At 44.0% G+C, this 20,166-nt stretch overlaps 1 protein-coding gene across 5 annotated transcripts in view; it reads left to right on the top strand.

The window, feature by feature from the left end:
- Window positions 1-20,166, top strand: part of ADAMTSL3 (ADAMTS like 3) — a 327,141-nt gene that overhangs the window by 269,035 nt on the left and 37,940 nt on the right. For all 5 annotated transcript variants that reach the window (XR_011525377.1, XM_070569997.1, XM_070569993.1 and 2 more), the window contains exons 22-23: window positions 3,528-3,655; window positions 5,449-5,577. Coding sequence is in view for 4 of the 5 variants with exons in the window: in XM_070569997.1 (XP_070426098.1) it covers window positions 3,528-3,655; window positions 5,449-5,577 (257 nt within the window). In the remaining variant the exon portion in view is untranslated. The remainder of the gene's footprint in view (window positions 1-3,527; window positions 3,656-5,448; window positions 5,578-20,166) is intronic.

Genomic DNA, 20,166 nt, shown 5'->3' with positions numbered 1-20,166 from the left:
TTCTGTTACAATGAAATCTCTTGGTTTATCTCACACTTTGAGTGGACCTTTGACCTACACAAGATTATATAACATCACATCTTGGTCACTTGGAAAATATTGGTTCATTGAATTATACAGATCTTCCAAATATTGACACAGTTCATTATATAATATAAAAAACACGCACATTCTTTACTATCCCTACCCCTCCCATCAGAAAGGTCTTTGAGCTTTAGGAACTTGTCAAGCTCACAAGGGAGAACGCTAATTTTTCCAAAACTCTAATTTTCACTCGAAAGCTCAAATTTCATCATTGGCAACAAATACTGTCCGTTGTTTTCCTTGAATTGACCAGCTCATCTTTGTTCATTTAAAGAAATATCTGTGAAATACCCAAGTCCAATAATCATAGTTTATCTGTCAGTCATTCTTTCAAGTAAAGATGAAACAAGCAGCTAGTTGAGCCGGCAATTCAAACAACCGTGCCAAAGTACCGTGGCACACGGCAGAGGGCCGTGCGTGAGCTTCCTGTTTGTCATACAGAATATTAAAAGCCTATGTTCTCAGGAGTCGAGATTTAGTGAAATTAGTTAGTTTTACTGCTTCATTAAGGGAAACCAGCATTTTTTGCTTTGCCTGTGAACGTGTGGTGGTCAAGAACAGTGACTGCTGGTCCACTTTGCTGCCGCTGCCCCGGTTCCTGCTGAGATGCCAGCCATTCTCCCACGGCTGCTCTTACTGTCAGCGCCAACGTGAACACAGGGATAAGGGCAAAGAATGCCTTAGTTTTGACTTCATGGCCCCTGGGGGGTCCATGAGCCACACTTTGAGGCCCACTCAAGGATCTCACTTTATAAATTGTAAGGAAACAGAGGCTGAGAAATGTGAAGTGATTGCTTGACCTCTGGCCATGTAAGTGCTACGGGCATGTGGGAGAGCTCGGTCAGTTTAAGCACACGTTTGTGGAAGGGAGCTGGTTTTCAATACTTTGACTTGGTCAAATGGAATTAGCCTGAGTTTCTGAGGCTGAGACTCCTGGAGGTCATATAAAGAAGAGGTTTTGACATGGTGCATCCTACCCAAACGTGTTTCTGCATGCTTTGAGGCTCAACCACTTGATGTTGAAGCAATTCCACATGGCTATTAAAAGTTTTTGTTTTTAGAGGCCAGCCCAGTGGCATAGTGGTTAAGTTTGCGCCCCCTGCTTGCGTGGCCAGGGGTCCATGGGTTCTGGATCCCAGGTGTGGACCTAGCACTGCTCGTCAAGCCATGCTATGGCAGTGTCCCGCATACAAAATAGAGGGAGATTGGCACAGATGTTAGCTCAGGGACAATCTTTCTCAAACAAAAAGAGGAAGATTCCAGCAACAATCCTCCTCAGCAAAAACAAAAAAAAAAAGTTTTTGTTTTTAATTTTTTAAGAGAATAAAAGAGTAAGATTCATTGTTATTTCCATTTTTTTTTCCTCAAACCTACATAATTAGTTTGTTCAGTTTATGTTTAATTTCCCTTATGTAAGAGAGGTTCTCACCTTTAGATACATGTTTCTGAATCTTGCAACATGTTCAGTAGAGGTAATTCAGAAATGGAGTTGTGTTTCTGAGAGCTTCTGTCCAATGAGAGGAAGCTGCGTAGGCGTGCAGAGCGTCTGGGTGCCCCCTGAGTAAGAAATCTCAGCCAGGGAGGGAAAGCCGTGGGTGGATTCACTGGAGAGGATGCCTCTGGAAAGAACAGCTTTCTTGTTACTTCAAGTTAAGAGTAAGATTGCGCAGCAGAGGCCAAGGTCACAGCCCTCAGAACGCTCCCTGCTGGTTCTCCAGCTGAGGGACTGGATTCCTGGGTGGCTCCACCGGCCATAAGTTTCACATGTGCTCAACCATTTCCAGCCTCAGTGATTTCTCACCGTGCTGATAAATAGGACAAAACAAGGAATCGTTTGAGGACGCCTAAGTCATGCAGACATATATGTGAGATAGCTTAAGGAAATATTTTAGTCTATTTATTTTGCAAGTGTAGTTATAGTTATACTTTTGTTCTGAATTGACCATTCCTTCATGAAAAGTCCAGCCCTACTGACAGCTGGCTCTGCCATACTCCTGTTTTTGTTCTGGGCTATTCCGCTGTTTTGATTTCCCCCCTCTTTTGCATAGTTCATGTGTGTGTTTTGCATGGGGCTTCCATCCTCCCAGTGTTATTTACTCTGCGCCATTATTCTCTTCTGTTCTGATCATTCACGCGTTTAGTCATCAAAGGTTTTTGACAACTTTGCTCTAGAAAAGTGGCTGTGCTAAGTAAGCAGAGAATGCACAGCTGCGGATAAGATTTGGTCCCTGCTCTTGAAAAGATCACAATCTAGCAGGAAGAAATAGATATTTCATCAAATAAACATATGACCCAGAGCAGAAGGAGCCCAGAGCTGGCAGAAGATAACTCTACAAGTGTTGGGGAAAGTTTCACAGGGGAATTACTTTTGATCCAGAACTCAGTAACTTGGAGTTTGCCAGAAGAGGGGGAAGGACATTGCAAATAAAGTGAACAACATATGCAAAGCTAAGGGTGATGAAAGATCATGGAATGTTCTGGAAACTGTTAGAAGTTCATTATGGCTGCAGCATAGGGGGAGCAACGTGAAGTGACAGGAAATGAAGAAGTGGCCCAGCTCAATTCATGAAGAAGCATACATATAGTATTTATCGATCAGAGCGGTCCACTTTACAGATGCTAAGATCTATAAAGTGGGAGGGGGCCAGCGAAAAACATAATATAGGGACCACTGATCCAGACAGTCTAGAAGCAGTGTCAAATCATTAAGAAAAAATTAAAATAAAAGCAGAACAAGCAGTGTTTCTCATTTCCGTGACTAATCTCATCTGTTCAGGATACATCTGACCAGCTCTGGTTCTTGAACTGGTATTTACATGCAGCTGTTTATGAATATCGATAATTGGGAAACCGTCAGGAACTCATACAGGTTTAGCCCAGATTCTTAACAGCATAGCCAGAATCCCATATGCACAATGCAGCCTCAGCGCTGTTACCTCCACCGACTTCTGCATCCAGCGACGGTGAGGCAACGGCCATCTCCGGGCAGCGTTCACAAAAGGCCCAGTTACTGCCAGTGTGAAAAGCCCAAGTGAAAAATCACACCTGCAGTTTGTCAGGAAGGATTTGGGCAGAAAATGAGGGTTTAAAATCCAGCAAACTAAAGTTTGCTAGTTCGTCTTTTTTTTTTAATGTGGTAGATTAAGCAGTGAGTCCATCCACAAAGGGCTACTCTCTTGCACAGTGTGCTAGCAAGACTAGATGTCCAAGCACAGTCCATTTCTGCCATTTCTCCGAGTTTAAGCCGAGAAGAAAGATCTCCACTCTCCAGTCTGTGCAGTTTTCTGCTCAGAGGCAGGGTGCTTGAGAAGATCATCTTCTGGGATCCTTGTGAGCCCTGAGTCTATAATTTTGCGGTCTTCTTTCTCTGTGATGGACTGACTGTGGTCCCAGAGCAGATAAATGTGTTACATGAATGCGTCCTCTTTCTAACTGTTCTACAGAATAATTTTGGATGGAATGGGAAAAATACGGATACAGAAGCCTACGAAGGAAGAGGAAGGGGTATACGGATGCTCCGTGGCTAATCCTCTCGGCTCTGATGTGGAAAGCTCTTCCGTGCTGTATGCAGGTAATGCCCGTCGTTGAAACCGGCAATGCCTGGTTTTCGGTTTTGTTTTTGTTTTTAACATTAAACTCTAGAGCAGCAGTTCTCAAACTTTAGTGTGCAGCACAATCACCTGGGGAGTTTGTTAAAACACAGATTTCTAGACCCCGTTCCCAGAGATTGTGACTCAGCAGGTTTGGCATGGGGTCCAAGAATTTGCAGTTTTAACGTCTGCCCAAGTTGTCCTGTTGACCTGAGGACCACCCTTGGAAAACGGCTGCTCTAGGTTGAGCTCGCTTCCTGAGAATCGAGAATTAATGAGGCAGGGTTTAATTGGCAGTGTTGATAAGGTAGACTTTTCATTTTTAAAGTGCCACCAGCCAACAGAAGAGAATAATTATCCCTTAAAGGGGTAAATACACCTCCCAATGGCATACCTACCAATCCTTAGATTGGCTTAATTCTAAGTCCCCCGCCCCCGGCTGTGTTCCCAGTGTAGGACCTTCAGGCCTTGACTTTCTGTCCCTTGATCTTCCTGGGTTGCTCCCGCTTGTGAGCATCAGCTCCTTTGCAGAAAACATCAATTCCGATGAATTCCTGGGAGGAATGGAATTCCCCCTGGCAGCTCCCAGGTTTCCCTTAAGTCCCTCCCAGACCAATGCATATTCCTGGGAGAGTTGGAGCCGGAGGACCTGCTGTGGCAGCTACAGTCCTCTCCCAGCCCAGGAGTTCCTATCTTCTCCAGTCTCGGGACAGCTTTCCAGGCCCCAGGCATCCCAGGAGAGAGCGGAGCACTGGGTCACCCAAGCATCATTGTTCCTAAATTCTCTTCCCTAGAATTCATGGTTACCAAACGGCTAGCTAAAATATCGTTATTCTTTCATGTACTATGTTTAGCTGATAAAACAGGTTAGAAAAATGTGGCTTCTCCCTCCAGGAGCTCACATGCTAACTGTGGAGTAGGGAAACTGAGCGTGGAGGGAGTTGCACAGCAGAGGAATGCGCTGTGGGCATCCTGTTTGGGATGTTGCCTTCCCCGACCCTCACATGCTACTGAGAGACCCCTGGGCGACCAGCTCCTTTCTCTATCTCAATACCCGTCACCTGTATGGTCATGTTGTCTCCCGCCAGTTTATGAGCTACTTGGGGCCAGGCGGGGCTGTTTTCCAGCTCTGTCTTCCCATTGGTCAGCTCAGGCACAGAGTGTATTTCCTGAGTGAGTTATTGAAGGAATCTGTTAAAAGTACATGGTTCTCAAAATCTGGGAAAATAAAACTCCTTAAATGGGTTCCTGATTCTTTGTGACCTTGTTTTTATGAATATTTTTTTCCATGCAAGTTGTATGCAGGTTTGTTTCAAGTTTTCTGTCCAAAAAAGGAGTCAGGGGGTCCCAAGCCCTGGTGTGTTTTCATCCTGCTTTAACTCATCCAAGACTGCCCTGCAAAGATGTTGTTCCTGCCCTGGCATGCCTTCTTTGCTTCTTGTGAACTTCTGACTTGCTTCTTTTTCAAATTATCAAAGAGGACTTTATCCTCAGTTTTGGTTATAAAACCAACACGTCCTCCTAGTCTGTACGTGGTTGTTACGATGCATCCTTGTAGCTCTCTCTTTGATTGCATCCATCTGTCGGCCCATCCATCCTCTGAGCACCTCCAGGCTGTGTGTGTACGAGTCCCCAGGGAGCCCCACGAGGGGTAAAGAGAGAGCCAGGGCTCTGCCTGCTCTCGGAGAGCTTGACAAGGTTTCTCAGATGCCGCGTGGTTTACCAAAAGCAAAGGCCTGAACCTAACGGACTTTCCTGCTTCCCTTGAATTAAGAGGCGCCCGTCATCTTGGCTGTTGAAAGAAACGTCACCAGACCCGAGAGCAGCCATCTGTCCGCTGTGGTCGGAGGCATCGTGGAGGCAGCCCTGGAGGCAAACGTGACAATCCGGTGTCCTGTAAAAGGTAAGTCTCGTCATTTCCAGTGGGAGGGCACAAAGCCAGCCCCGTGTCGCCAGGAGATGCCAGCTGGCATCTTGGCATCGTAGACCTCAGCCTGGCAGGCTTAAGAATCTGATTTTCCAGCACGCTGACGGTGGCTCTATCTCTTGAGGGTGAGCTCACACCAGCTCATGAGACCAATGTGTAAAACAGAATGCCAGCTTATTCCTTTCCAGCGAAGACTGAGGACTGTGCGGGACCTGCCCTGTGTGCGGGCGTGCTCATGTTGGCAAGAGCAGAGCACTTGGTCCCTGTGGGCAGATCTGTGCAAGAGGCTACTCCTGGTCAGGTGGCTGCTTGGTGAGGACGGAGTCAGAGAGAGGGGATTTGCTGAAGTTGTTAGATGTGCCTCCAGCTAGACAAAGCCTGCACTAGGCAGAGCCAGGTCGGGGAGTGCAATGGCTAGGTCCCCTGGCCCAGACTCTCTCTATCCTGGACTGGCCTTGGGTGAGCGTCACCGAACTGTGCCTCAGTGGCTCTTTCTGCTCTGCTTACAACAGCAGATAAAGCTACTTTCTGACGGAATCATTCTTTCTTTAATAGCAATAAGACTTTCAGTCTGACCTTGCCTTCATCTCGGGCCATTCTGCCTCCTGAAGCCACGGATTCTGAAGTCTTAACCTGGCCCCGTGAATTCCCAAACTGAGATCAACATTATAGGCTGCACACGTGGACATTTTATGGGGGCCAGGGGGTGCTGTGTGAATAGCTTTGACCAGTTTCTCAGAGAGCCCTGGTAACTCCTCAGAATTAAGATCTGCTCTCTTGAGGTGACTTTGCACCTTTGTGATCTACTGTGCATCGATTTAACTCTGGAGAAGTGTATTTCTCTGGTTTCCAAGTTCTGAATGGGTACCTGTAGTTGTAGCCACTGAAGATGGATCTGGCCCAGGCCGTGATCCGGAGAGCCCAGGGTAATGGGAGGAGGCCTTGCTGCTGTTCTGGGTACCACAGTGAAGGTACGTGTAAGGAAAGCATCCCAGGACACGCTCATCCAGCCTTCAGGCTCCCCTCCCCTGTGATGGCCAGTTACTTGCCGTGTTTCCAGACCTGCACCTTTGGCTCCACAAACAGTGGAAATTTGCTAACCCCCAAGGTATTATTTTTCACCCCTTGGAAGTCCCTGTGCTGTTCGGCCTGCACAGACTTTTGAAAACTCCTTCTAGCCTCCCAAATGGCTCCACCCACAAGTATGTGAGTTTTCTGGCAAAACTCACCTACCATTACAGAACGGGCCAGCATTCTCTGGCCTCCGCGAGGAGAAAAGCAGAACGGAACTTTGCAGTTGCCAAGCCGCAAATGTCTAGAGTTTCTATAGCCCTACACCTGCAGAGGATTCTGCAAAATAGATCTGACTTCTATTAAGAGAAACCTCAACTTTTAACATTATTTCTAAATTTCTTACTTCCACAAGAGTTTAAAATCAGGCTCTCAGAGGGATGAGCCCTTGAAAGGGTGCTAGTGTATTATTTGCTATCGTAAGTCAGGGAGTAGATTCAGCGGGAACTGTTTTTGTGAGGGAAGCCTCCAGCAAAGACTATTAAACTAGTCTGGGTTTTATTCTCTCGGCCAGGCCCGGTCAGCATGTGGGCCGTCTCCGACCTCTCCCTGACTCTGACTGCCCCTCCTGCGCTGTTCTGAGCACCGGTGGGGCCTTGATGAAGCTCAGTGTTGGGAGGGTTCCTCTCCCCCCTCCCTCCCGCCATGTTCGGCCCTTACTGGGAATGGTCCCATTGGGTCCTTCTCTACCTGGCTGTCATCCTCTAGGCACCAGACCCCAGGAACTCATCCAGAGTTCTTTCCTTTTCAAAACAAACCTGCCTCATTTTGAGTTATGTGCCATTTTCAATAAACCTGCAAATGCTGTGTTTCCGTAAGGGCAGAAGCCATAGCTAACTTACCTTTTATGGAGATTCATCTTTTTAAAGACAGATGTTGAAGTCGATGAAGGGTCAGAAAACTTGGGTTTTGCAGACAGTTCAGTCCCTAGCTGGTCTATGACCATAGGTGAGTCGTGTGTCCTTCCTCCTGTCATCTGTAGAATAGGAAATATACTATGTCGATAGATGGAGGAACTTTGGTTATCATCTAATCCAGTCCCTCATTTTATAGATGAGGGCGTGAGAACGTTTACAAACCTGAATACTGCTTTATGAAATTACATTTCCATATTGCAAATTGAGATGATTTCTGTAAATCAGTGGAGTGTATAAATTTTCTTTTTATTTTCCAGTTGCCCTTAAAATATTTTCCACTAATTGTAATGAGCTCATCTCTTCATACCTTTTAGAGAGATTCATTGTTCTTTGTTATAGCCAAATATGTTGTATTTAACCCATGTGGGATAGATTTCAACAGTTATTTTCTCTAGTCATTCTTAGATGATATTTCTAATAACTATATTAAAAATAGAACCTGAAAATCGATATTTCTAAAGGTTAAAAGTTCTAAATTGCAAGAGTTATTTGTCTTGCTCTTTAAAAAAATGTTTTTCTTCTAAAAATGGGGGGAAAAAATTGAAACTGCACCCTCTCTGCCACCTTCTGGTAAGAAAGGAAAGCTCATCTGAGGAAAATGACCAGTAAATGTCAATAGCTACGTTTATTTTTTCTCATCTTAGTGCTTATTAAGAACATTATCTATGCCATGATTTTGTTATGTGTGTTTTCTGTGTTGCTCGTTTTTCTCGTTCCTTAAGCTCATTAGAGGCACAGCTGATCTGAGCCTCTGCTCCAAAGTGTTCTTGTGTGTCAGGCTCCTCTTTGGTCTCTAAGAAGCTCTCTTGGCCACAGATTGGAATAAGGTAGAACTAGGAAGATGGTGATTCCCAAATGGATGGCACTGGTGACACCATCAGTGGCCCAGCCCCGGGAGTTAAAAATCTCTTAAACAGAAAGTATGCTGGACAGCTGCTCCTTAGAGCAAAGTCAAATTGTCTGGAAGAGTTGGAGATGCCTCAAAATTAAAACTAAAGAACAAAAACGTCTTGTAACGCTGGTTATAGAACAGAGGTCTACACCTTCTTGAGGAGGAACAGGTCCACAATTGTGGACCGCACCTGGCTTCCCACCAGGCAGCTGGTTCGTGTGGCACATACAAAGGATGCATTAACAATGAACATAGAGGCCAATAAATAAATAAAATTTTAAGATATTAGCAAACTGAATCCAGAAATGTATAAAACTAAGGAGAGTTTTTCTCAGGAATGCAAAGGTCTTTTTTAACATTTAAAAGTGTCTGCTTTAAACAGACTGTCACAGGTTAGGTCCTCTGAAAGCAGATACTGAGATGGAGTGTGGTGTATGGGATATTTGTTAGTTGTTAATACCTGTGGAAGGGAGGGAGCAAGCAGGATGCGGCAGAGGGTGGAGGAGAGCTGTGTGTAAGCCTTGCCAAGCCCAGGCAAGCATGGAAGCATCCGTGGTTTATCAGGGTTGCCCAGCTGTGGCCCACGGTGCCCAGGCCTTCATAACCTGTCTCCATCAGTCACTGGATGTTGCCTCTCCAGAAGGGCCCTGCTCTCGGGTGAGCCAAGGCAAACTGTTGAGGATCTGACAACTGGAGGCTGCCAGCAGCTGGATACCAAGGCCTTCCTTGAAGGGGTGTCTCGGTGGAGCATCTCCATGTTGACCGCAGAGATTTAAGGAGATGACATTTGTGATCATCTTAGAGATGTAGAAAAAGGATTTGATAAATTTCAGTACAAAATGATGCTGAAACCTCTCAGCAAGCCAGTAATGGAAGAGATCATCCTTACCCTGTTTGTTTGGTTTTTTTTAAGGACCTATCAAAAACCTATAGCAAACATCATACTCACTTAAATGGCGAGCCTTTGAAACCTTCCCGTTAAACTCAGGAAACACATAATATACCTTTATTACTGCGTCTGCTCAACACTGCTTTAAAGGCACTAGCCAACACAATGAGATAAAAATATTTAAAAGGAAAATTAAGGATAATGACTAGAAAAAGTTCTTCTTATTTACAGACAACAAAATTGTCTACATGGAAAATCTGAGGAAATATACAAAATTTCAGATGTGTAAATTGTGTAATTCCAATTTTAAAAAGAAGAGAAAAGAAAAGCACTACAGGATTGCTAGAACCTAACAAACTGATCCTGTAATTAATATGGATGAGCAAGTGACCAAGAATGGCCCAAACATTTCTGAAGAAGAACAAGGTTGTTGAGATTTGCTCTATCAGATGTGTAGACTTATTATAAAGCTAGAGTAGTTATAACAATGCGGTGTCGGCCGAGATATAGACAAACAAATGGAATATAGCACCCACAGCAGATTCAAACATATATGAAAATAGCGTTTAATAGCAGGAGGATTAAAAATCAATAAAGGACATACTACTAAGCAAGGTTGATAGGATAAGTGGTTTTGATAAATAGATATTTTAAAAAATCTCTACCAAAATAAATTCTAACTGGTTTAAATGCCTAAGATATGAAAAGCATAAAACTTTTATAATAAAATTTAAACTGTATCTTTATAACTTCAGAATGAAGAAGATATAAAAAGTACAAGCTATAAAATAAAAGATCTAGTAGATAGTGATGATGGTTGCACAACTCTGAATGTACGAGAACTACTGAACTGTACTCTTTGGAAGCATGAATTTTATGATATGTGAATTATATTTCAATAAGCTATTATAAAAATATCCATAAATTTTACTATAATAAAATTTAAAAGTTCTGACCCCTGCAAGACACTATCAACAAATGTAAAAGTCAAGCCACATTTATGGGAGAAAATATTTGTTATACAGGATCCAGAATATGTAAATAACTTCTACAAATCAATACAAATAAACAACCCAATATAAAAATAGCCACAGATATGAACAGGCAGTTCTCAAAGTGAAACCCTAAAAAGCATATGAAAATGTTCTCATTCTCACTAGTCATCAGAGAAATTAAAACAGAAGTTTCCATTTAATGCTATTAGACTGGCAAAACTTTACGAGTTTGACACTATCAAGGGTTGGCAAGAACATGGAGAAATAGGATCTCATGCACTGCTGGACAGAGTGTACACTGGAAGAGCCTCTTTACAGAACAATTTAGTAAAATATGATCACGTCAAAGATGCTGAAAAACAGCAGTTCCACTGGTGGATATAGCCCCTGTTTCAAGGCAAAGAGAGTTACTAGAATGTGCACAGCAGCTGTGTTTATAACAGCAGAGAGGGGATGCGTAGGGAGAGAGAGATTGATTAAAAGGAGACAGGAGAAAGGACATCAATAGGAAAGAGGACACATGATAACATGTGTATTTGCTGGAACACTATATAGTAGTAAAATGAATACATTAGAGCTACAGGTATCTACATGGATAAATCTTTAAAACATAGTCTTTCAAAAAGGGTCCTAAGAAAACTCAATGAGGAAAGCATAATCTTTTCGATAAACTGTGCCGGGACTACTGGATATCCACTTGCGAAAGAATGAAGTTGAACTCCTACATCATACTATATACAAAAATTAACTCAAAATGAATTAAAGACCTACATTTAAGAGCTAAAGCTATGAAATTCTTAGAACAGGCATAAGTCTTTGTGACCTTGTATCAGACAATAATTTCTTAGCAATGACACCAAAAGTACAAAAAACAAAAGAAACAAAGAGATAAATTATGCTTCTTCAAACTTAAAAACTTTTGTGCTGCAAAGGGCACTGTCAAGAAAGTAATAAGACACCCCACGGAATGAGTGAAAATATCTACAAATCATGTATTTGATAATGTAAAAAGAACTCTTCCAACTCAGCAATAAAAAAACAAGTGAGCCAATTTAAAATGGGCAAATTATCTCAATAGACATTTCTCAAAAAAAGATTTACAGATGACCGATAAAGATGCTCAGCATCGTTAGTCATCAGGGAGGTGTAAATCAAAACCACAGTGAGATGCCATTTCACACGCTAGGAAGGCTGTAATCAAAAAGACAGATCATAAAAGTGTTGATGAGAATGAGGAGGATTTGGGACCCTCATGGGCTGCTGGTGGGAATTTAAAATCATGCAGCTGCTTTGGAAGACAGTTTGGCAATTCCCCCCAAAATTAGACATGTGACTCAGCATTTCCACTCCTAGGTATATATCCGAGACAAATGAAAACATATGTTCACACAAAAACTTGTACATGAATGCTCGTAGCAACCTCATTCCTAATAGCCAAAAAGTGGAAACAACTTAAATATCCATCAACTAATGGATGAATAAACAAAATGTACTATATCCACACAATGGAATTTTATTTGGTCATAAAAAGGAATGAAGTACTGATACATGCTGAAACGTGGATGAATCTTGAAAAATTATGGTAAGTGAAAGAAGCCAGACACAAAAGATCACATATTGTATGATTGCATTTCCATAAAATGTCTAGAAGAGGCAAATTCATGGAGACAGTTTAGAGGCTACCAGTGGCTGAGAGGAAAATGGAGGAGGATGGAGAATAATGACCGATGGGCACGGGAGGAGGATGGAGAATAAGGACCGATGGGCACGGGAGGAGGATGGAGAATAAGGACCGATGGGCACGGGAGGAGGATGGAGAATAAAGACCGATGGGCACGGGAGGAGGATGGAGAATAAGGACTGATGGGCACGGGAGGAGGATGGAGAATAAGGACTGATGGGCACGGGAGGAGGATGGAGAATAAGGACTGATGGGCACGGGAGGAGGATGGAGAATAAGGACTGAGGGCACGGGAGGAGGATGGAGAATAAGGACCGATGGGCACGGGAGGAGGATGGAGAATAATGACCGATGGGCACGGGTTCTTTTTGGGGTGATGAAAATGTTCTGGAATTAGATAGTAGTGATGGTTGTACAAATATATGAATATACTAAAAAGAAACCACTGAATTATACTCTTTGAAAGGGTGAATTTTGTGGTATATAAATTATATCTCATTAAAATCATAATACCTCAATATGATCATACTTGCAAAGTTTCAAAACCTAAAGCACAGTCATATATATTATTTATGAATGCATAAGTATGTGGCAAAAATACGCAAACATGAATGGGAAGGACGTACACCAGTGTCAGGATTGTTGGTTTCTCTCCCAGGAGAGAAAAGAAGGGAAGATTTGGGGACAGAACTCTAGCTGCAGCTGTAATGCTTTGTCGCTTAAACAAGAGCTAAAGCAAATACAGGCAAATATTAATGTCCACTAATTTGGGATAATAGACACGTGATTATCTGTTGTGCTGTCTTTGTGATTCTCCTCCTGGCTCTGCGTCTATGTTGCTGCAGGATGTTGGGCCTATCGCATACTCGCTTTGGCCCCCGTTTTTCTGTTACAGGAGAGGGGTTAGGATCGATGACTAGCAACACTCCTTCCAGTCCTAACATTCTATCCTGGACTCTTGGTCTTTTGCAGGAATCTGGAACAAAAGGAAGTAAAAGTAGAAAAATGCTTGAACCTGGCCAGTCAGGGCTTAGAACTGAGGGCCAACAGGCATCCTCACCCAGGCCTGGGAGGCCTGGTGAGGGAACCTAGAAAGAAAATCTCTTTCAAAATAGGTAGATACAGGGGTCCACCCCATGGCTGAGTGGTTAAGTTTGCGCGCTCCACTTCAGCGGCCCAGGGTTTACAGGTTTAGATCCTGGGCATGGACCCACACACCACTCATCAAGCCGCGCTGTGGCAGCATCCCACCTAAAATGGAGGAAGATTGGTACAGATGTTAGCTCAGTGACAATCTTCCTCAAGCAAAAAGAAGAAGATTGGCAACAGATGTTAGCTCAGGGCCAATCTTCCTCACCAAAAAAAAAAAAAGTTAGATACGGTGTCTTCTACCAAGGAGTTACTAGGAGCTGGAACACCAGCCCATGAAAAACCCATTTACCTATATTATGACTCAAAAACTAAGTTGTAATGGAAAGAAAGGGATCAAATAATGAGAGAACCTGTAATTCAATGAGACGAGAATTTGATAATTTGAAAAAGTCTTTCATTTATTTAAAAGCTGACATTTAAGGCAAAACAAGGTAACTGAAGGAAAGTAAGTAGAGAATGTGATCTGAGGCGACCAGGACGGAAACCATTCAGGTCGTGATCATGTGCTCGTGACCTCAGGACGCACAGCTCTTTCTAGATGTCTGGAGATCAGACAGCTCTGTGTTTACCAGCCTTGATCCCGCCCCATCTTGCCTCCAAAATGGATAAAGAGAAAACAGGAAGATTTCCCCTGAGGTTACCAGGTAAGATCTGACTGAAATAATATCGTGAGTGTGAAATATAGAGGAACCTTACAAATCTGTGACTTCAGCCCTCACATTTTGAAAACAAGGCCCAGAGAGAGGAGATCTGACCAAAGGAAGGAACTTGGTGAGTGTCAGGGCCAAGATCAGAGCCCGTCACTGCTTCTGAAGCTGGTCCTCCTTCTGCTCTGAGTGCCTCCCCTTTTTTGTCTTTTCTTGTCTCGTTATAAAAAGTAACACATCTCGTTATATAAAATATTTAGGAAGTGTAGCAAAGTATTATGAACCAAAGAAATTCCCATAGTCCCATCACGGACATAACCATCATGTCTATTTTGTTATATTTTTGTAACCCTTTCTCTAAAAAAACATCAAAGAATTTTCTCATGATACTGAAAAAACATAAATATCATTTAATTGACACACAAATTGTATAAATGTAGTATAATTAAACCGTTCCCTTATTTTTGGAAACTTAGGCTTCTTGTACATCTTTACAGTGACATATAGCAGTATAAGGAACATTTTTGTGCATATAACTTTTTGGTGTCTTTGGGAATTTTTTAATTTTTATTTTTTATTTTTTGGTGAGGAAGATTGGCCCTGAGCTAACATCTTCTTCTATTTTGTATGTGGGATGCCACCACAGCGTGGCTTGATGAGCAGCATGTAGGTCCGCACCCGGGATCTGAACCTGTGAACTCCAGGCCACCAAAGTGGAGTGCACAAACGTAACCACCAGGCCATGGGGCTGGCCCCTCATTGGGATTAATTTTTAAAAACAGATTAACAGGATTGGAATTACCGGGCATTCAACATTTTTGTAACTTTGTAGGGCATTAAAATTTCTATAACTCTAAATACATATCACCAAATGACCTTCTAGAAAGTCTAACCCTGTCAGTGGTGTAGGTGTAAGCCCTACACCCCTCTTATTTTATTTTATTTTTTTTGCTGCCATTGATAGGAGAGGATGGGGGAAAGGGAGTTAGAAGGCACAGCGTTAATCCCACATAGTCTATGTACAAGCTGATGGTGGGACGCGCCGATCCGCCCTGGTGGATCGGATGCTTGGTGTCCCGTGAGAGGAGTGGTCTGTTTCGGAAGAAACATATTACATAAATTTAAAAGTATTTTCTTAATCAGGGGGTTTTATTTTTTAGGGTTAAAATGCTGTGAAATACACCTAGAGTTTTATTGATGTCTAACTGAATTATTAGCTTTCTTTGCTGGATTTAATAATTTCCCTTACAGGGGAGGATTTTGAGAAATTTTTGTGGTGAAGCAAGGTTATGTGGTTAAATTCCTGCGCGTAGCCTCATCTCCCTGACAATTACATTCCGCATCCGCTATTGGTTTATATTATATGCTGTGGAGATTAAAGGTAGTGATTTCACATCTTTAAGTCCAAAATCCCTTTGACCACCCTTCCTCCACAAAAAGAGCCATCTCTCCAGAAAATACATTTACCCACAAAATGTTGCGTATAAATTTCAGAACACTTAAAGAGAAGACCTGAGGATTGTCTTCTTACTCCTGTTTTATGAACTGAACATTCTTTCAACCATATTCTAAAATAAACCGTATTTACTTTTCTTGATCTGTGGGTTTTGAAATGTAGCCCCTCTTCTCTACCATCCCTTTTTTAAACCATATACAATCCTTGAAATGGCTAAAATTATTTTTTGAGTATACTTAAAATCTTTTCTCCCACTCAGAAAGGCCACTCCCCCTCGTTTTTCCTACTTCTGCCGATGGTACAGAGCTCTTCTCACCATCCTCCTCTCCAAACCCTATAGTCAGTCAATGAATGCTAGATGGTTGGAAATTCTGTCCATCTCTCCATCTATTCCTCAAGCATTCCCTAAGCCTCTACTAAGCCCAGTCTATGAATAAGATCTGGTTTCTGCAGCTATACAGACAAGGAAACTATGCTATTACAAATGCAAAAATATAAGTGTCTATGAAGTGCACCAGACACACGGAGGAGAGAATAGCTAATGCTTCTAAAGGATTAGAGAGGCTTTGCAGAAGAGATGACATTACAAGCAGGCCACTTGGAACAAAAGGGAAGGCCATATGAAGCAAAGGAAACAGCATATATGCAAAAGCAGAGAAATGTGAGAGCTTCTGGCTTATTTGCAAAACCACAAGCCGATCCGTGTGACTTACGGCAGAGGGTGTGGGGGGGAGCGGGAAGAGGTGGGTTTGGAAGTATAAGTTGGGACCAGATTGTGAAGGGCTTTTAATGTCATGCTCAAGTCCCTGGACTTCATTTTATTGGCAGTGGGGAGACGAGAAGAGTTTTAAGCAGAGTGGTGGTATGAGCCGGTCTGTGTTTTAGAGAGAGCGCTCTGCCTATAGTATGGATGAAAAGTTAGAGGGGCAAGAAACTGCAGAAAGCCGTAAAGTGAACTCAGTGAAATTGCATCAGTAGCCACTGATTGGATTGTGGGCCAGTCACTCAAGATGTTAAATTAAGATTGCATGTCTCTGCTTTGTCTAAGAGAGAGAGCAGGCATATCTGGCACTTAGCAATGGATGTGTCATTAATGGAGGATCGGGGACATAGTTGTCCCCAGGCTGGGGCTGGGAGGTTGGGGCCTAGAGGTTGAGTCAAACTTGGAGAGAAACGACATTTCAAAGAGCTAAGGAGTGTATGCTGACAGGCAGCATCTCCATGAGGAACATATTGAAAACCTATCAAAACTCATCATCAAAAGTAGCAATAACTTGAGTAGCTAATATGTTGTAGTTTGAACAGTCTACGAGATGGATGTAATTATTATCTTGGTTTTGCTGATGAGTAAACAGACTCAGATACATGCAGCTGCTTGCCTGTGTCTAGATGCCTAATGAGTATGTGAGCTGAGGGTTATCCCAAGTCTGTGTGACTCCAAAAGAACCCAATGGAGGAGACTCTGGACTTGAGACAGCAGAATGGGAACCCAGGAGGTCCAACCAGAGAGAAGAGCGTCAAAGTGGAGGTTTAAGGCGGGACTTAGGAAGTGCCGCACCTTAGGGACAAGGTGTCACAGGCTCAGGTCATGCTGGCCTGCGGGATGGCAGCCAGTGTGTGGCCGAGGGTCTGCCTGGGTGTCCTCACTCAGCCCCAGGCAGATGGAGGCCCCACCTTGTCAGATGCTTCCACCATCAGCAGGGAAAGGAACGCGGCACATGGTACGCTGTCTGGTAGTGACTCTCCAGTCCCTTCGCTAATCCTTGATGTACTTACCCCAAACCTCTTTGTACTCATATTTAGATCATTGGTTTATCAGATTAAAAAGTCTCATTTGTAAAACAATTGACTGTTCTTGGAAGATCCGCTGAAGCTCTATGCTAAATGCTCCTTGAGACACGATTTTCTTCTCTTTTATCAATCTCAGTTTCCCATTTGGACAAAACATGAGTCTCTATGCAATCAAGAAGTAGGAAGAAATGCTGGAATAAGGGAGCTGGATACGCAAAATGAAAGCAGAAAGGGCTCAAGCACCTAACCAAATTTCGTGTGTATTGCAGACAGCCTCGTGCTGGGGCTTGTGTGTCTGTGTCCACGACTCACACCATCTCTTGAAGCATTCAGACCACGGCTATTGTGGTTCAGTTCTGTCATCAACAATGCTGCTTTCGTCCCCAAGTATTTACACCCCACTCCTGTCTTCAGTCCCACCAATATGTTCCTCTGTCCTGGAAACCTCAGACACCCAGCCCCACGTTAACCCTCACCCCTTCCCGTGGTGAAAGCAGACTGACCCGTGGGACTTTGTGTCGCGTAATTTCACGTTGTGTCCCCATCTGTTCCCTTCCCTCCAAATAACCAGGCCCCTTTCTTCTATGCACCGCCCACTCACCAGGGCATGAACCCATGGTTTCCCAACTGTAGATCCGTGGACCTTGTCAGGGGCTGCAGTCTTTCCTTTAACCCTACCTAGCCTCTCCCCCAAATACAGTTCAACTCAAAGGCCCGCCATGTTTTCTGGTCTTAGGAATTGGACTTCCTGATACAAAAAACCCAACTTTTTAAAGAATTGATTCTGCTACTAGCAATGTGTGAAAGGTCTTGCTTGGAACCCTGAGTAGGGCCTGTAACCCATGACAGGTTCCTGCTCCCAAAATACCGTATAATCTCTCCACAACAATATGTATACCTTATTTAACGTAGCTTTCACTCCCATGGCTTTTTCGTTACCACGTTTCTGATATGAAGACTCTCTAAGTCCACCTAAACTGAAATGTTCATTAAGTGGCCCTGCCTTGATCCTGTTGGAGCCTGCCGGGCTGTGTCCTCCAGGAGCCAGGAACTGGGTTCCTCCTCTTTGCCTTCAGACTGCAGGTCTTCTCCTGTGGACCTTCTGAAGCTCAGGTTTCTAAAGAAACAAGCTGCTTCCGTTCCCTGGGTCACTGAGTGGTGCCTCCGGGTTGGCCGTGTTCTCCTGGCTCCTCTGATGTGTCGGATCAGGACCCAGAGTGGCTTGTGCTGAGTTTTCCAGACCTGAGTACGATTTGCTTGTGAACCACTGGGAGGCTTTCCTTAAAAGGCCGTAAGAGCCAACACCTCAAAGCGGTCACGTCCACGTGTCCTCTTAGAAAGGCCCTCACTTGCTCTCATCGTTTAGCTCTTTAGGCTGTGAGACCCACCGACGGCGACAGAGAGCACAGGGTAGCTGTGGAGGCTGGAGGAATAACAGCCATTGTGTAAAACACGCGGAACCATCAGCAGCTCTTGAGTGACCCGCTCGTTCGCCAGTCTCCCTCCCTTGCCCCAGCTGTGCCTTCCGAGCCAGAGAGCAGGGCCCACGGGACTCAGGCCAGTGGGGACTGAAGGAGAGGAAATCTGTCGGAATTCAACCCCCAGGAAGAAAAGAAGCATGAGGTCATCTCGGGACAGTCTGCAAAGACTTCCAGGGCCTGTTAGTGGAAGAAAAACACTTGTCCTGGGGATGGCATCAGAGGACCTGAATAGGATTCCAGCACCTCTAGTAACACCCCAATTCAGGTCTCCCCCACCCCCCCGTTTTTTCTTATCTTTTCATTCATTTTTTCCACCTAGTTGTGTATTTGATAATTCAACACCCATGTATTCATTTTCATGACTGACTCATAACACACTAAAGTCATTTTATTCACATGGATAGTGTCAGTTCAGGCCTGGACATCACCTCCCACGCCACCCCACTCTGCCCTGAGAGAGTCTGATTTAATTTGTCCGCAGTATAGCCTGGGAAGCAGGGTCTTTTAAAGCTCCCAAGACTATTCTAATGTGCAGCCAAGGTCAAGAACCACTGCTGTAGCCAGTAAATGGGGCCAAAGACTCTCCTGGGACCCTTCCTTCCTTCTTTCCTTCCTTCCTTCCTTCCTCCCTCCCTCCCTTCCTTCTTTTTTGAGGAAGATTAGCCCTGAGCTAACTGCTACCAATCCTCCTCTTTTTGGCTGAGGAAGACTGGCCCCGAGCTGACATCCATGCCCATCTTCCTCTACTTTTTTTTTTATATGTGGGACGCCTACCACAGCATGGCTTTTGCCAAGCGGTACCATGTCCACACCCAGGATCCGAACTGGCGAATCCCGGGCTACCGAGAAGCAGAATGTGTGAACTTAACTGCTGTGCCACCGGGCCGGCCCTTCCTGGGACTTATTTCAAATGTCTCCAAATGACAGCTCTTCCTCAGGAAACAGTGGGTGATGAGTAGTGACTAGATGCTGGGGCCAAATGCTAGGGCCCCAGTCCACGCCCTGGGCTCATTCTGAAGGTGGAATTGGGCGTGTCAACAGTGGACACCTCAGTGTTCTAAGGTCCCCAGAGGAGGAATCAGCTTCAGCGTCAGCTCATGGTGGAGCTTTAAGAATGAGCAGAAATTTTCCAAGTGGTAAAAGAAAATAGCAAATAATCCCCAGTGAAGAGAAGAGCATGTAGAAAATCTTAGCATTGCAGACAGTGAGGTGTGTTTGGAGAAGAGTGAGGTTCCTGGGCTGGAGGATGAGCTGTTGTTAGCAGTGGTCCCCATAAATTGAAAGTGTATTTGTGCTTTTCTCTTCCAAGAGAAATAAAAGCTATAGAGCTAGGAAAACTGAAACTCACTCTGAACCATTCCTGAGGAGAAAGGAACCCCCAGAAATAAAGTGGGGGCAGCTCAGAAAAACAAGAGAAGAGTCAATGCCTTGAGGGAGGAGGAGAGGGAGCCTTGGGGAGTCACCCCCAGGAGCTCCACTGACAGTAGCCATATGTCATTCTCCAGGGTGTGGTGGTGACAACAGAAGGACCAACTTGAAGATCATGGCACATGATTTCCACATGAGCGATCCTTTCCATGTAGCTTTTCAGGA

Source organism: Equus przewalskii, chromosome 1, assembly GCF_037783145.1.
Source record: "Equus przewalskii isolate Varuska chromosome 1, EquPr2, whole genome shotgun sequence".
NCBI lineage: Eukaryota > Metazoa > Chordata > Mammalia > Perissodactyla > Equidae > Equus > Equus przewalskii.
Note: the sequence above shows the minus strand (reverse complement) of the source record. Positions and strands in the feature narration are given on the sequence as shown.